Source organism: Micromys minutus (assembly GCF_963924665.1).
Source record: "Micromys minutus genome assembly, chromosome: 29".
NCBI lineage: Eukaryota > Metazoa > Chordata > Mammalia > Rodentia > Muridae > Micromys > Micromys minutus.
This window is the reverse complement of record NC_137964.1, coordinates 18,903,859-18,919,763: the sequence shown is the minus strand read 5'-3', so window position 1 is coordinate 18,919,763 and position 15,905 is coordinate 18,903,859. Positions and strand designations below refer to the sequence as shown.

The window sequence follows — 15,905 nt, the reverse complement described above, 5'->3', positions numbered from 1 at the left end:
TCTGGCGCCCTCTTCTGGCCTCTGCAGGCACTACCTACACTCATGCACATACTCTTCTCTCCCAGACACACACCACATGCATAATTAAAGATAAAAGTAAGGTAGATGTGGGGGCTCAAACCCAGCACTCAGGAGGCAGGTGGATCTCTAAATTTAAAGGCCAGATTGGTCTATAAAGAGTCCTTGTCTAAAAAAAACCAAAAAAAAAAAAAAAAAAAAAAAACCAAACAAACGCAAAATGGTGTTACGTGTATATAAAATGGTTAGTGAAGTAGGGTTGCCTGGGAAAGGGTTTATTAATGCCCCATGAAAAGTGTGGTGCTCTTAATAAAATGCCTTCACATGGCCCACAGTGATGCAGCAGAAACTGTCCTTTATTTTCTAGTTTTCCAGTTCAGTTCTGCCGAATACTTAGATGTACTTGGCTTCACCGGGGAGCTCTGGCTCCAGACTTTACTGTGAGTCAGAACCATCTGCGGCTGCTCAAACGCCGACGGCTGCTCCTTCCCGGAGAGGAAGTCTAGCGAGCTGAGGCCTGTGAATGCACAGTTCTTTCTTTGTGCGTTCCTCTTCCTTTCTCTCCTGCTTTTGAGATGAGGGTCTTACTGTGTAGCTCAGGCTAGCCTTGAACTCGTCTTGTTTCAGCCTCCTGAGGCCTGGTTGACAGGTGTGGGCCACCATGGCTGGCCAGTGTGTGCCTCTCACAGGATTCCAGGAGTCTACACTGTTGAACTTGGGTGTGTAATTGAGAGCCTGCTGTAGACTGGTGGGGTGAACTTGTGACATGCTGGTTTTATATGACAGCACTGTACACACGGGTAAATTGTCCTGTGTTGTTGGAGCCACTAAGAAGGTGGCTCTAGAAGCAGGGCTGCAGGTCCCCCACCCCCTTTCCAGTGTTTTAGACGCAGCTCTTTCCTAAGGTCAGTGACATTTGAAGTTGATTGGGAGGCATCAGAATAGATTTATTAGTTAGGTGTCTGTCTGTCTGCACTGCCGTCATCCCAGCAGGAGACTGTGGCAGAGGATAGTAAGTTTGAGACCCTGTTTCATAAAACTGAAAAAAGAGATGGGTGGGAGGGGACAGGGACAGAGAGAAGAGGGGGCATTTATTAGTGTCATTTAGGCATATATAGAATACGTTGGCATTTGTATGTTGTAACCAGAAATGCTTAGAAATAGTTTTAGTTCTTTTGTCTTCCCTTCCCCTCCTCCTCTTCTCCCTCTCCTCCTCCATCAATTGCAAAGTATATGTATGCCCATTCTTGAAGCCCTTTTCCTCCTAGCTGCTACACTGGGCACCTCCACCCTGGCTTGTCTTTAGAAGGTGTGCAATCACTTCAGTGTCTATCAGCCTGAGAGTGTGGTTCAGGCAGACTTGCCTGGCATGTGTGTGAAGCCTGGGCTCTATCCCTACACTAAATAAACCAGGCATGGTGGTGCACACTAATCCCAGCACTTGGGAAGGGGGAGGCAGTTCAAAGCCAGTCTGGGCTACAAGTCTGTCCGTCATCCCCTGCCCCCCTGCACGCCCCCTACTTTCAAAACCTAACCAAACCTCCCAGCCAACCAACAACAAAAAGGTCATCCTTTGTTCTGTAGAGGAGGGGTGGCTCCCTCATCTCAGCATCCTGCTTTTGAGGACAAGAAGGACTATGGGCTGTGTTGCCTGTTGTCTCTGGTTTTCTAACATTAGCATATTGCCTAGCTTAGAGCCGGTTTTGAAGATACTCACCGATTTCTTTTTTCCAAATGATTTCCCCTGTGCTCTCAGTTCAGCGGGCAATCAGTCTCTCCAGTTCTTTTACCCAGCCATTAAGATAGCTTTCTTCTCGACATCTCCTGTATACACTCTGTATTGATGATCAGGTCAGAAATTCAATGCAACTCAGCATCTTTTTGCACTATGCTCTGCCTCCCCCCAATACCACCCCCAGCACCACCCTGGCAGGCACACAGTCTCAGAGGATCAGCCCTGGCGTATCAAGGGGTGACTGCATTGTTAAGAATGCTGTGGGTCTTGAAGATGCAAATGAAATAGACATTTGTTGCTAGTGTTTCTGTTCATACTTAGAGCAGACACACTAATGGCTTGCCGAAGGCTGTGTCAGAAAGTGGCGTAGAGGTGTGGAGTGGCTTGATTGCTTTTTCTTTCCTTTCCTTTGTGTGTATGACTTTTTTGCCTGAATGTATGTATGTGCACATGCGTGTCTGGTGCCCACCAAGGCCAGAAAAGATCATCAGATCGCCTGGAACTGGAGTCACAGGGTTTTGAGCTGCCACATGTGTGCTCAGACCAGACCCAGCTTCTCCACAAAAGCAGCCAGTGGTCTTAACCTCTGAGCCATCTCTCCAGCCCCTGTTCTCTGAACCTTGTCTAATGTCCAGAGAGAGGAGTAGGGGATGACAAAACAAAATCCTGATGTTGTACAGGCTCAAGGACCTGAGTTCAACTTCCAGAACCCATATAAGAGATCTGGGCACAGTGGCATGTGCATGCGAGAAGACAGGCAGATGGAATCCCAGGGCTCCCTGCGAGCCAGCTTTGCTTCCTTGGTGATGTATAGGCTGACGAGAGACCCTGTTTCAACAAGATGGATGGTCCCCAAGGAATAAGGAGGTTGTCTTCTGGTCTCTACACTGGACATGCACTTGTGCCAATACAAATACATATACACACCTGACATTGGGAAGTCTTCATCAAACATATGTCATGGCTGTCACTCTCAGCAGTGGACCTGTATCATGAGAATAAAGAAGAATGTTTCATATTTGATTAGCCCCCACTTCAGATGTGGAGATACTTGAGCCAGGCTTGGTGAGGCTCACCTGCAGTTCTAGTACTTAGGAAATTGGGGCAGGAGAATAGTAGGTTCTAGCACATCTTGGGCTACAGTTGAAGTTAATCTTGATTTCACAGTAAGACCTTGCCTCAAGCCACAAAAAGGAAATTACGAAGTTGTATGTGGATTAGTGCATTTATCATGTGTGTGTACCATTTGGTTTACTGAATGTTAGGCTAAATCCCAAAGCTCTGCTTTCTTTGGCATCTTTTTGTGAAATAGTTTGCTCCTTAGTTTGTCTGATGACTCTTCTTGTGATGATTCAGGAGGAGGAAGCTGTTCATGATGAGGGAAATGGCCCAGAAGTTGCTTAGCAACAGTGAAGCCAGGAAAACTGGAAAGGGTTAAGATTTTGTGAATTGGATTGTGTGCATGTGCGTGTGCTTGTGCATGTCTGGGGTGTATGCTTGCGTTTTGTTTGTGCTTGTTTATATGTATTGTGCGTGTGTGTGTGTGTGCTGATTCCTGAAGTTGTCTCTCTAGAACCAACATTTGAGCATTGCTTATGCATTTAGCTGTCTGACAGATGGTTCAGCTTCTTGTCTGTCTTTGAATACCCGACATACTTTTCTTCTTCCGTATTTCTCCCAGGGGTTTCTGTTGGTTACTTTGTTGGGTTCATTGCTTGTTTTGTCTCTGATGTTCAGAACTCTGTTGCTCAGGCCATACACATAGAACTTCTCCCTAGGACACCTTATTCTCCCAGGCACGTATCGAATCAGCAAAACACGTGCTGGTGACTCCTTCCAGACGGCCTCATCTGAAGTCCATTTTACATTAGCTGCACCCCAGTCCCTCAACAGTCATCATCTTGCTCTGTGTCACTAGCAAGCCTTCATTTTTGCTTACTTATTTTTATCTGGGTGTGTGCGCAGGGGGAGGGGGATGGGGTTGCATCAAAGTCATATGTAGCCCAAGCTGGCCCCCCTCACTCAGCATGTAGCTGAGGATAACCTTTAACTTGTGTTTCTTCTACCTCCCCCTGAATGCTAGGGTTACAGGAATGCACCCCTATGTCTGCTGGGCAAGCACTCGGCCAACTGAGCCATATCTCCAGCCCCTAATTTAATTCTTGTTCTCTTTCTCTGCTCACTGTGTTACACATTAGGGAGGAGAAGGTGGGAGTCCTGCCCAGGAAGCCAGACTGACCTCATAGTAGAGTCAGAAGTTGAGCCCAGTGCTTCTTTCCCTACCCTCGTCCCACATTCAGAGTTGGAGGCTGATTTATTTTGCAGTTCAGGGTAAACCCACCCCTCTCTTCTGCTGCTCACGGGGAATTTAAAGCTAACCAGGACTGTTAGGCAGAGTGCTAGGTTGTCTTGGCAACACAGACTGAGTTTAAGGATCAAGTTTTATTTAAAACTTGGATCTGTGTTAAATCTTAGATTTCGATAACGCAAGGAAGAACTCAGAAATACTGATGGGAAATGCACATGCTGAGTGTCAGGCACACAAAAGATGTCATCTGTCATTTTTAGACTTTTCATTGCTTTCTGGTCGTTAGATGGGGGTGGGGGAGTGGTGGTGGTTTATTTGCGTGTTTATATTTCCAAGTACATTTTAAGTTCTTTGTTTTTGCTGAGGCATTACTCACTGATTGTGTGTGTGTGTCTGTGTGTGTCTGTGTGTGTCTGTGTGTGTGTGTGTGTGTGTATAAAGCCCAGGCGACAACTGTGTTTGTTGGAAGGAAGCTGAAAGGATTTCAGAAGTGTGTGGGGTGGGGTGGGGTGGGGTATGAACGTCTCAGCACCTGCCCACTCAGGCTGACAGCTCACTCCCGCTGCCTGTCCCCAATTTGAACAAGCACTCTCTGACAGACTTGGTTGTCTTTCCTCAGGCCCTGCCCACCCTGGGTTGGTTGGTTGGTTGGTTTTGAGACAGGGTCTGTCAGTGGCCTGGAACTTACCGAGTAGACTGGCTGACCCCAGCCCCAGGCACTTGACTGTCTCTGCCTCCCCTGTGCTACTTGAGGAGCCGCCACCCACACCCTGTTGTTGTTGAGACAGGTTCTCACTCTGTAGCCCTGGCTGCTCTGGAATGCGCTATGTTCACCAGACTGGCCTAGAACTCACAGAAATCTACCTGCCTCTCTGCCTCCTGAGTATTGGGATTAAAGGCTTAGTCCCATTTACCTGGCTTTTTAAAACAAACAAACAAACAAACCCCAAAACTCCAGGGATTCTGAGGATCAAACTGAGGTCCTCATGCTTGTTTAGTAAGCATTTTATTGACCGAGCCACCTCCCCATCTAACACTTAGTTGATTGTGCTGTTCAGTAAACTAGGATTAAGGTATTATAATAGCTAGTTCTTAGTGGAAGGGTCTCATAGAAAAATTTTTTTGTTTTGTTTTTGAGTCTTACTAGGTAGACCAGGCTAAGGCTGGCAGAGATCTACCTGCTGCTGCCTGCCTCCTGGATCTCATGGAAATCTTCACATCTAGTTTTTTAATTTAATCATAACAATTTCTTTGAGGTAGATACCATTCACAGTCTGTGGTGTGTGTGTGTGGGTGCGCATCCTGTTCTATGATTGCCCCTCCCCCCATTATTTTAGATAGGGTCTCTCGCAGTCCCCACCAATCCTCCTGTGTCTACTCCCATTGATGCTTAGGGTTATAGAGGTTTGCATGGCCATGCTCAGCCTCATATCTGATTGCTGAGATCTGAACCCAGGTCTTCAGTTGGTTGTGATTTGCCCACTACACCATTTCTCCAGCCCCACAGTCAAGTTTCAGGGCTAAAGAGAGGGCTTACTGGTTAAGAGCTCTTGCTGCTCTTGGGGGAGGACCTGGGATCTCTTCCCAGCACCCACAGGGCAGCTGACTGTTAACTCCAGCTTCGGGTGATCTGCTGCCCTCTCTCGTCTCCTTGGGCACTGTATGACTGTGGTGCACGCAGGCATCTATAAAGTAAAAACATTTTTTATAAAGAGAGTTAAGTTTTAAGGTAGGTGTGGTGGCCCACTCCTGTAATCTCAGCAGTAGGAATACTGAGAGTTTCTGGCCAGCTTGGGTCACAGAATGAGCTCCAGTTTAAACAAAAAACAAATTGAAAAGGGGTTTCCTTCTGAAGTCGATGTGTCGTCAGTGGTCATGGAAGCAGCGCTCTGCTCGTGCCTCGCTCTGACTTTCTTTCCCGCTCTCAGGCGTGCCAGGTCTCAAGGCAGAGCGCTTTGAAGAGGGGATGGAGGTCAAGCACTGTGCGCTGTCGCTCGTGGGTGAGCCCATAATGTACCCAGAGATCAACAGGCTTTTGAAGCTGCTCCACCAGCATGGGATCTCCAGCTTCCTTGTCACCAATGCACAGTTCCCTGAGGAAATCAGGTAAGGCCACAGTGTCACTGCACTCCAGGGCCATTATTGGCTTGTAGACAGTGAACAGTGGAAGGCAGGCCTGACTCTGATCTGAAGTCACTGTTAAGCTGAGGCTGGGCCACCACCTGGGTCCTGGGGACTAACCTCAGGTCATTAGTCTAGGCTTCCCTTTACCTGCGGAACCATCCTCGCCCTGCATGCTCCATCGCACTTCACTCAGACATTTAAACTTCGAAGGCGCCATCCTGGTGTCCACACAGCCTTTGGACATTTTGACAGTGAGGGTTGGGTTTAAGGTTGTATTCCAACATACTCTCCCTTTTCCATCATCCTAAGTAGTGATGGAGTTCTCAGACCCAGGAGTTACGCCATAGCAGTCTTTAACAGTGTTTTGATTTTATGTGTATGTGTGTCTGGTTATTTGTATATGTACTGTGTATGTTGAGGCTCTCTCAGAAGCCGGAAGAGGGTATTGACGATTATGGGCGATTATGAGCCATTTGATATGGGTGCTGGGAACCACCCCAGGTCCTCTGCAAGAGCAGCAAGTGCTCTTAATTGCTGAGCCATCAACCCTTCTTTATTGACATGTTGTATGCAGAGGTAGAGGAAGGGGTCAGACTGGGAGCCTTGTGAACTGCCTTGTTACAGAGGCCAGGTCTAGGCAGGAATTTGATTCCCTAGGTCCTAGCAGATTTCTTCAGCGTCCCTTGCTGTTATCCAGCCCTTTAGAGTGAGCTCTGTCACTCATGGAGACCTTCTTTCTTTTTTGCTTCTGGAGTGAGATCAGGAGACTTCCTTGACCCTGTATCTCAGACACTTCACACAGTGTCACTGCTGGAACTGCAGGTTTCCGTGTGCAGTAGATGTTTGTACAGTACGTCTGACCTTTGAGATTTCCTGTCCATTGTCCTAAGTGGTTACTCAGGAAAAGGATCAGGCTAGTTTCTGCTGTGATCAGGAAGGATTATGAGCAAGCAGTGGGCGTCTGAGGCTATGCTGGATATGTAGTAGTTTTCAGGACAGCCTTCTTTGCTTCCTTTGGCTTTTGAGGCAGGGTCTTACTTTGGAGCCCTGCCTGGCATTAAATTCTTGATCCCCCTTCCTCTACCTCTCAAGTGATGGGATTATAAAGAATTTTTAAAAATGGATTATGAGTGTTTCTTTGTATGCATTTGCCATGTCATGCCTGTAGAGATCAGAGGACAACTTTCTAGTCAATGCTCTTCTCCCATGTGGGTTGTGGGGACAAAACTTAGGTCATCAGGCTTGGTAGCAAGTACTTGTACCCACTGAGTCATCTTAGAGGACCCCATTGTGTTGATTAGGAATCCCAGAAGAAGTTGGATGTGGTTGTAAATACCTGTAATCCCAGCACCGAGAAGACTGAGGCAGGAGGATGGTGAGTTTGAGGCAGTTTCTACATAGCAAGGTTTAGATCAACCTGGGCAACATGGTGAGAGCTGGACTCAAAAAAAAAAAAAACAGAACAAAAGAGCAACACACACATGTACACACATGTACACATTCTCTCTCTCTCTCACACACACACACACACACACTCACACCCCTATCTCTTCAGCCAGTCTTTTACACAGGAGAAGTGGACTTGAACCCATTTCTCCTTCCAAAGCATGGATGTGGCTCTGTGCTCTTCGAGTAAGTTATATGGGCTGGATCCTGTTTCCTGTCTTTTGGAGTTTCCTCCAGAGACCCATTGGTCCAGACTATAGTTTTTAAAACTATACTGTAGTTTTAAATTTTTTTCAACCTTGATTTTAACCACAGTTCTTTAATGCTGTAACCTCCCTTCTAGCCTGTCACCCACCAGAGGTAGTGGAAAAAGAAAGGTTATTAGGATATGGGATGATAGGGAAGTGGGCCTATTTAGAAATGGTAAGTAGCAGTTCAGTTTATAGGTCAGCACCAGCAGCTCCAGTTGAGTAGTATCGGGATAGCAGTAGCAGTGGCACGATCTAGTCAGAATATCCAGGCCTCAGCCGAATCTGCATGAGTCAGCAGGAGGGACACCAGGACAAGTTCTTTGCTTTCACGGAAGCAAAGATCAGTGAAGACAAGAGACCAAGAAGTGTTGCAGAGCTGGCTCTGTAAGCAAGCCCCTCTCACAGTCCGCCGAGTCCTGGTTATACTCCCTCTAAACATCACGTGTCCTCCACGGGTCTTGCCTCAGAACGAGAGTCTGCCTTACCAAACGTCATGTGAGTCCGTCTCAGCTGCCATTACTCTGCCAATTGGTCTGAGTCCAAGGACGTGGCAAGAAGCCACCAGCACACCACCAGAAGTTTGTTCGGTGCATTTCTCCGTATGGAGCTCAACAGTGGATGTAAGGCTAACCAATACAGTGGGGAATCCTTCGTCAAGCGTCCTTTCCTGTGCTTGCTTTAGCAAAACATCCTTTTACTCATGTCTGCTTCAGGAAAATACTCCTTCAAGTGTTTGCCCCAGCAAAACACTATCCGACACCTTTTCCATTTCATTCCACAGTTCTGAGTTTGCACCTGCCTCAGACCACGTGGCAGAGCTCACGAGGGAAGCCTGTCTCCCTGTGCTGTGCCATGGCTGAGGGTCTCAAGCTGGGTTTCATCTTACCAGTTTCCATTAAAACTGAGTGTGCAAAGATGGACCTGTTTCAGATACTTAAATGTTTTCAGTTTTTTAAGCTCCATGTCCAGGCATTGGAAAGTAACCAGAGACTTCTTGTTGAGTCGCATTATAAAATCCTCGTGGGCTGGGCTGGAGCTCAGTGCTACTCCTCACAGCACGGGGCCTCGGCTTCCATTCCCAGCTCTGGGCCGGCGGGCAGAGTGGATACTTCTAGACCTCTGCCGCGTTGTCGTCTCTTCCGCACTGTACATTTTATATGGTGGAGCTCCTAATGGCGCCATAATTCTTCTGTCTTCTTCTTCCCTTCCCAAGGAACCTCACACCAGTCACGCAGCTCTACGTGAGCGTGGACGCCAGCACCAAAGACAGCCTGAAGAAGATCGACCGCCCGCTCTTCAAGGACTTCTGGCAGCGCTTCCTAGACAGTTTGAAAGCCTTATCTGCAAAGGTAAGGATTTGTACATCATCCCCAAAATAGGTACATAAGAAATGAACAAAGCCTTGTTTACCTCATTTTTTTTTTAAATACAGAAAGATTATAATGTTATTTTTTTTCTTCAATTTTTTTTAAGAAAAGGTTTCTGCGTGTGTGTGTTTTGCCTGCGTGTGTACTGTGTGCATTCCTACTACCTCAGGGCCAGAGACTATGGCTGAGTGGATAGTAGAAACTGAATCCAGGTCTGAATCCCTGAGACATCTCTTCAGAGGCCAGAGGAGGGCATGGAGCTGGAGGTAGCAGGCAGTTGTGACCCTCCCCATGTGGGTGCTGGAAGCCATACTTCTGCGTCTTGTGCACAAGCAGCGGGTGATGTTAACTGCTGAACCCTCTCTGTTCCACATCTTAAGGTTTTCTTTTGTTTTGAGACAGAGTTTCTCCTTTTGGCCCTGGATGTCATGGAACTCACTCTGTAGACCAGGTTGACCTTGAACTTAGAGATCTGCCTGCTTCTGCCTCCTGAGTACTGTCATTAAAAGCATACTTCATCACTACCTAGCTGCAAATTCTGTTTTTAAAAATGTATTTTTTATTATTGAGTGCGGTGGGGCAGAGTGTGGTACATGTTTGTGTGCACATACCATGGTGTGAAGACAGCATTTGGGAAGCAAAGTTTTCTCCTTGCACTTTGCTGAAGAAGGATTTCTCTTATTGCTTCTGCTATTGGGTAGTCCAGGCTAGCTCACCCCCGTGTTTCTCCTGTCTCCACCTCTCGTGTGGTAGGAGTGCTGGAGTTATAGATGCCACCACTGCATTCAGCATTGTCACTGGGTTCTGGGACTGAGGTCACTCGTGTCAGGTGATTTTATCCACGAAGCCCTCTTACTTGCTTTCTGGGTTACTTACTTTCTGGCTTAGAAAATCATCAGATTTCTGAGGAACAAAGAGCATTTCTTATGCGTTTATATCTTACTAGGTTTCTCTTGAGTGTGCTGGCTTATGTCCTTTCTGACATGAGCTCAGAAGTAACTCAGTGTCAGTGTAGGCTCAGAAGTAACTGAGTGTGAGTCTCAGGTAACTGTGTCAGCACGTGGATAATGCATAAGAACTGCTAAGAGTCAGAGCATCTGAACTGAATGTCTTGGGCAGGGAGGTGGCTCAGTGGTTAAAATCCTGTACTTGCTCTTATAGAGGATGTGAATTCAGTTCCCAGCACCTGTGTCAGGCTCACAACCACTGTAACTCTAGTTATAGGAGATCTGAGTCTCTCTTCTGGTTCCTATGGGCACCTATATTTGTGTGTGTGTGTGTGTGTGTGTGTGTGTGTGTGTGTGTGTGTGTACATGTAAATAAATAATTAAAAGATCTTTAAAAAAAGTTTTAATGTTGTCTTGGAAATAGTTGGCTCCTGTATGTGCTCCTTTTCTTGTTTTCACTGTGGTACTTGGGAACTGAGGCTGAGACCACAGACAGGATCGACAAGTCCTTTGCACTGAATTTTAGATCCCAGGTATCTATCTCTGAGAATGTAAGGACAGACAGGGAAACATAGTGAGATCCTATCCCTACAAAATAAACCAAAAACCAAAACCTCCAAACCCAAAAGCAAACATTAGCTCAGAAAACTGTGGGGCTTGTTGACCTGATGTCCTGGAGCTATGTTACTTACTTGTTATGGGGGTGCTTGTGATAGGAATGGGGCGTTCTGTACTAGTTAATATTTGTCTTTATGTGCGTTTAGGTATACATGTGTGTACAGGTCAGAGCTCAACTTCAGGTGTCATTCCTCAGGTGCCATCCACCTTATTTTGAGACAGAGTCTCAGTGCCCTGAGACGTGATTAGTTTAGTATGCCTGGGCAGTGAGCCTAGCTTTGCCTCTGTGGCACCAGTGTTAGAAGCCAGCTTGTGTGTGCTTGTTCTGGGACCGCACTTAGGTCTTCCTGCTTGTGGAAGCTTGAAAGGACTTCACCGTCTTTCCAATCTCATGTCTACTATTTAAACAAGCCAGTGTGCACATGGCCCATCATTCACACTTGAAGGAACGTTTGATAGTTGACCTTCCCTTCTCTGACTATGAAAGTGTTCCAGGCTGGATATGGAAATTGGGGATGAATGAAGAGAACCACAGAGATGCGAATAAAGAAATGGTATACATTCATTTTTTATTGTTTTTTTGTTTGTTTTGAGACAGAGTTTTCTTTGTGGCTCTAGCTGTACTGAAATTAGTTCTGTAGACCAGGCTAGCCTTGAACTCAGAGATCTGCCTGCTTCTGCCTCCCAAGTGCTGGGATTTAAGGTGTGTGACACCAGGACCTGGCTGTAATATTTTTAAAAATATTTGTGTGTGTGTTTGTGTGTATATGTGTGTATAGCCACACATGGGGTTGGCTGCGAAGACTAGGAGAGGACATCAGATCCGCTGGAGCTGGAATTAAAGGCACTTGTGAGCTGCCTGACATGGGTGCAGGGGACTGAACTCAGGTCCTCTGCAAGTGCTCTTATCCACTGAGCCACATCTCTAGCCCCATGATGGGTAATCCTGGGTGTCAGCTTGGTAGGATTGACAGACTCCAAGAGAAGAAGCTAAGGCTCAAATGCAGTGCAGCACTGGCTGGGTCAGTGAGGGAGGCCCTAACCTAACGGAAGGACTCCTCTTTCGGTGATGGCACGGGTGTTTATGAGAAGCAGAAGGCGGAGCCTGTCTGGAGGAATTTGGCCACGGAGTGTGTGTTCTTGGAACTGGGTCTTGCTCAGCCTTTTCTGTTTGCATATTTCCCCCTCCCTCCTTGTCTCTGTCTCTCTGTGTGCTTCCTTCTAGCTTTGAGATCACTTCTTCCCATTCACACCTCTCCCACCCGGCCTACTTACTGAGACTGCCTCTCAAAACAGAGCAGCCTTCCTACCGAAGTCCCCAACATAAGCTACAGTCTTTGTAATTGTTATTTGTCTCTGAAAGTTTGCTGAAGTTTCATGATGGTTGTTTGTATAGCACTGCAAAATTGATTCCAGAAATTTCTACATTTCGATGAGCCAGATGACTATAAATATACAGAGCAGAGGGTGACTTTCAGGAAACAATACTTTCCTTCTTTGGTTTGTAAATTGTCTTTTTCTCAAAGCTCGTTGTAATATAGAGGTCAGCCATGAGAAGATTGCGACTTGAACAGCAGTGGCAGCTTGGCAGCTATCTAAAAATGAGAAATGTTTTTCAAGATCTGTCTATCCACAAGGTAATAGAGTTTTATGTGCACCTCCTTTGACTTTTGGCTCACATACCATATAAAGAATATTAGCATCCATATATCTTCCAAATGCCTTCCAAATCCAGGCAGCTCCCTGCAGATCCTCTGCCTGGAGGTTGTTGGTTTTCCAGTGGAGCGTGAGTTTAATATCCAGACTTGACTTTGCATACAGATCTTTCAGCCCAGTGTTGTAAATGGATGTTTGCAAGGGCAGCATTTATGTTTGTTTCCTGCAAACTGTGAGCAGGAAGCAATTGCATTGCAGATATGGTTGATGGACCACCAGAGTCAGTTGAATTTGGTGTGGCCAGATTACTAGGCATCACCAAACAAGAGACTTCCTGGTTGGTGCTGGCGCAAAGACTGCCTTCCTCTGCCAAGCAGCTGTTGCTGACCTTTATTTTTGATTTTAGGCTTGGAAGTGTTGTTTTACATGTACAGATCTATGCCAGAATTATTTCATGTACAGGAATCTCATCTGAGTTTTTAAGAAATTCTTCAGAAGACTTTAGTTGATATATGGCCCATTTTAATTTTTCTCATTGATTGTTAGGGTCTCATGTAATGAAGGCTGGCCTTGGACACACTGGCCCTCACATAAACTTGGGTTTTGGGTGTATATATTGCTGTTATCATTTTGTGTGTGTGTGTGTGTGTGTGTGTGTATAAAACTTTTATTTACCAAAATCGTTTTTCTTATGATAGAGTCATGTCCTGTTAGTTTCTGTTAAAAATGGGCTGCTGCCTTCTAACATTTATAGATTTTTCCCCCCATGTGTTTATTTCTTTGCTTTTGTTTTTCTTGATGATGGAGATTGAACTTGGGGCCTCACGCATTCCGAGCACACGTTCTGCTACTGAGCTACTCCTCCAGCTCCGTCCGATGCCCTGTCAGAGCTGTATGAGGTTCTGCATACCCATCCATGAACAAACCCTAATACCCAACCACACAGACTGCCCCTTCACTTGGCCGGTACTTTCTGGGTACTTAATACCTGGTAAGGCTAATCCTAGTCATGAGCAACAGTAGACAGGGCAGTGGAGGGCCCTGTTCTCAGGCAGAACAGAGAGGGAGAGAGAGAATCATTTGCAGGTAGTATATTATCCAGCTTGGCTTCTTATTGGTGAGAAAAAAAAAAAAACCCGACAAAGTTCCAAGCCCTTGCATTTCAGAAAGTCATCTTAAAAATAACATTAAAACATTATTTATGTGTGTGTGTTTATGTGAATGCATGCCACATGAACATAGGTATCTGAGGAAGCCAGAAGAGGGTATCGGGCTCCCTAGAGCTGGAGTGACATGCAGTTGAGAGCTGCCCAGTGTACGTGTTGGGAACCAAATTCTGGCTCTCTGGGAAGGCAGCCAGAGCTCTTAATCATGGATTAGGCTAAGAGAACTGGAGCTGCTGCTACAGATATCTGTAACACAGTGAGAATAAGCACCCCTCATAGCTAGCCAGATCCAGAACTAAGTGGACTGTGCCGTTGGCATTCAGATGAGCTGCAGGGGCAGATTCCACACAGACGATGTGTGAGCTGGTGCTAGAGTGTTGGTGAGCCAGGGGCTTGTGTGTGGTCTCCAGTTCCTTCTTTTCTCCCTTGGCATTGCTGAATCCAACACCTTTTAAAGATTGATTGTTTTTAATTATCTATGTGTCTGTCTGTATGATGGTATGGGTGTGTGACTGCAGTGTCTGCGGAGGCTAGAAAAGGGGCATCAGAGCCTCCAGACCTGGTGGTGGGGAGCTGCCTCACACGGGTGCTGGGAGCTGAACCTGGGTCACTTGCAGAAGTCATTACACTTTTAACTGCCAAACCATCTTTCCAGCCCCTGGGTGATTTATATAACGCTTCCATTGGTATCTTGCTGGCCAGACTCAGTTCCTTAGCCATATTCTGCTTAAAGGAGCCAGGAAACGTGCCATTTTAACTGGCTTGTTGTGTGCAGCCTGTAGCTCAAGCAGACTGCTTAGGAGGCTTGAAGGCTGAGGTGGTTGGCTTGTCTACCACGGGGAATTCGTAAGTACCAGCCGTGAGACCAGGGGAGCAAAGAGCTAGGGAGATGAGGAAGGAGAGTTGAGAGAGGGCTGGACAGTGGTGTACTCAGCAAGGAATGCGTTGTTTAGCAAGTTTGAGGACTAAGTGCAGATCCCCAGTGCTGCATAAAAAGTTAGGCACAGTGGCATGTTCTTAGAACCCCAGCACTGAGGAAATGGATGTGGGTGGATCTCTGGGGCCCAGTGGCCAGCCATTTTAGCTCACTTGCAGAACTCCAGGCCATCCATTGAGAGATCTGTCTCAAAAAACATAATGTGGGCTGGAGAGGTAGCTGAGCACTTAAACACTTGCTGCTCTTCCAGAGGACCCCAATAGGTCCTCATACAGCACCTGCATCATTGGCTCACAGCTCCAGGCATCCTGTTCTCTCTTCTGGCCTTCATGGGTGCTGGCCTCATGTGTGGCCCCGTCCTCCAATCCCAGGTAGACAGCACCTGAGAACTGACACCCAAGGATATCGTCTAGCCTCTACTTTCATGCAAATAGATGAGCACACACAAAGTTGCATGTGCACCTGCAAAAGAAATAATCAAAAGGAAAGAGGAAATCAATTCATTTAAAGGGGGAAAGAAGAAGCTTAAATATTGGAAATACACAAGGTTGTTACTGAAAATACTAATTTTTATTTTATACATATGAGTGTTTTACCTGTATGTCTGTGCACAAAGAGACCAGAAGAAGGTGTCAGATCATCTGGAACAGGAACTATAGTTAGTTGTGAGCTCCCAAGTGGGTGCTGGGTTATCTGTAAGAACAGCAAACTGTTAGGTCATCTCTTCATTCATTCATTCATTCATTCATTCATTCACTTATTGAGATGTGGTCTGACTATGTAGCCCTGGCTTTACTTCTTAATGGAGATTCCCTGTCTCTGCTTCCCAGGTGCTGGGATTAAAGATATGTCACTATATTTGTTTTTGGTTTTTTGTTTTGTTGTTGTTTTAAAGGCAGGGCCTCTTGAAGCCAAGGCTGGCCTCGTACTCAGTTTGTAACCACAAATGACCTTTATTTTCTGATCCTCCTTCCTCTACTAGTTTCTGCCCTGATGTTCAGTGATGGCCTGTGACTTGGGAATAAATAAATCCTTTCCTGTTCCTTTCGAGCAAACGTTGCTTTTGGTCTGGGTATTTTCTCACACCAAAGAACGAAAACTAGAACAGGATCCCGGGCACCAAGCAGTGATGTTGATGATTCAGCTTAGCCGAGATATGCCTGCAGAGTGAAGGGGTCAAAGTCCTCAACTTGGCAAGAGCACAGCGGAGCCATTCTACCTGTGTAGCTAAAAGAAGGAGCCAGAAGTTTGCCTTCAGTGCACTGTTACCCTTCACGGTACAAAAGTTAGCACCTCTGTGAGCTCATAGGTGGAGAAGGTGCCCGCACAGCT

General features: G+C 46.3%; 1 protein-coding gene across 3 annotated transcripts in view; it reads left to right on the top strand.

Annotated features, from left to right (window-relative positions):
* LOC308439469 (S-adenosyl-L-methionine-dependent tRNA 4-demethylwyosine synthase TYW1) overlaps positions 1 to 15,905 on the top strand; it is a 74,021-nt gene that overhangs the window by 29,122 nt on the left and 28,994 nt on the right. For all 3 annotated transcript variants that reach the window (XM_080941292.1, XM_080941293.1, XM_080941291.1), the window contains 2 exons: positions 5,990 to 6,167; positions 9,096 to 9,231. In XM_080941292.1, coding sequence (XP_080797418.1) covers positions 5,990 to 6,167; positions 9,096 to 9,231 — 314 coding nt within the window. The remainder of the gene's footprint in view (positions 1 to 5,989; positions 6,168 to 9,095; positions 9,232 to 15,905) is intronic.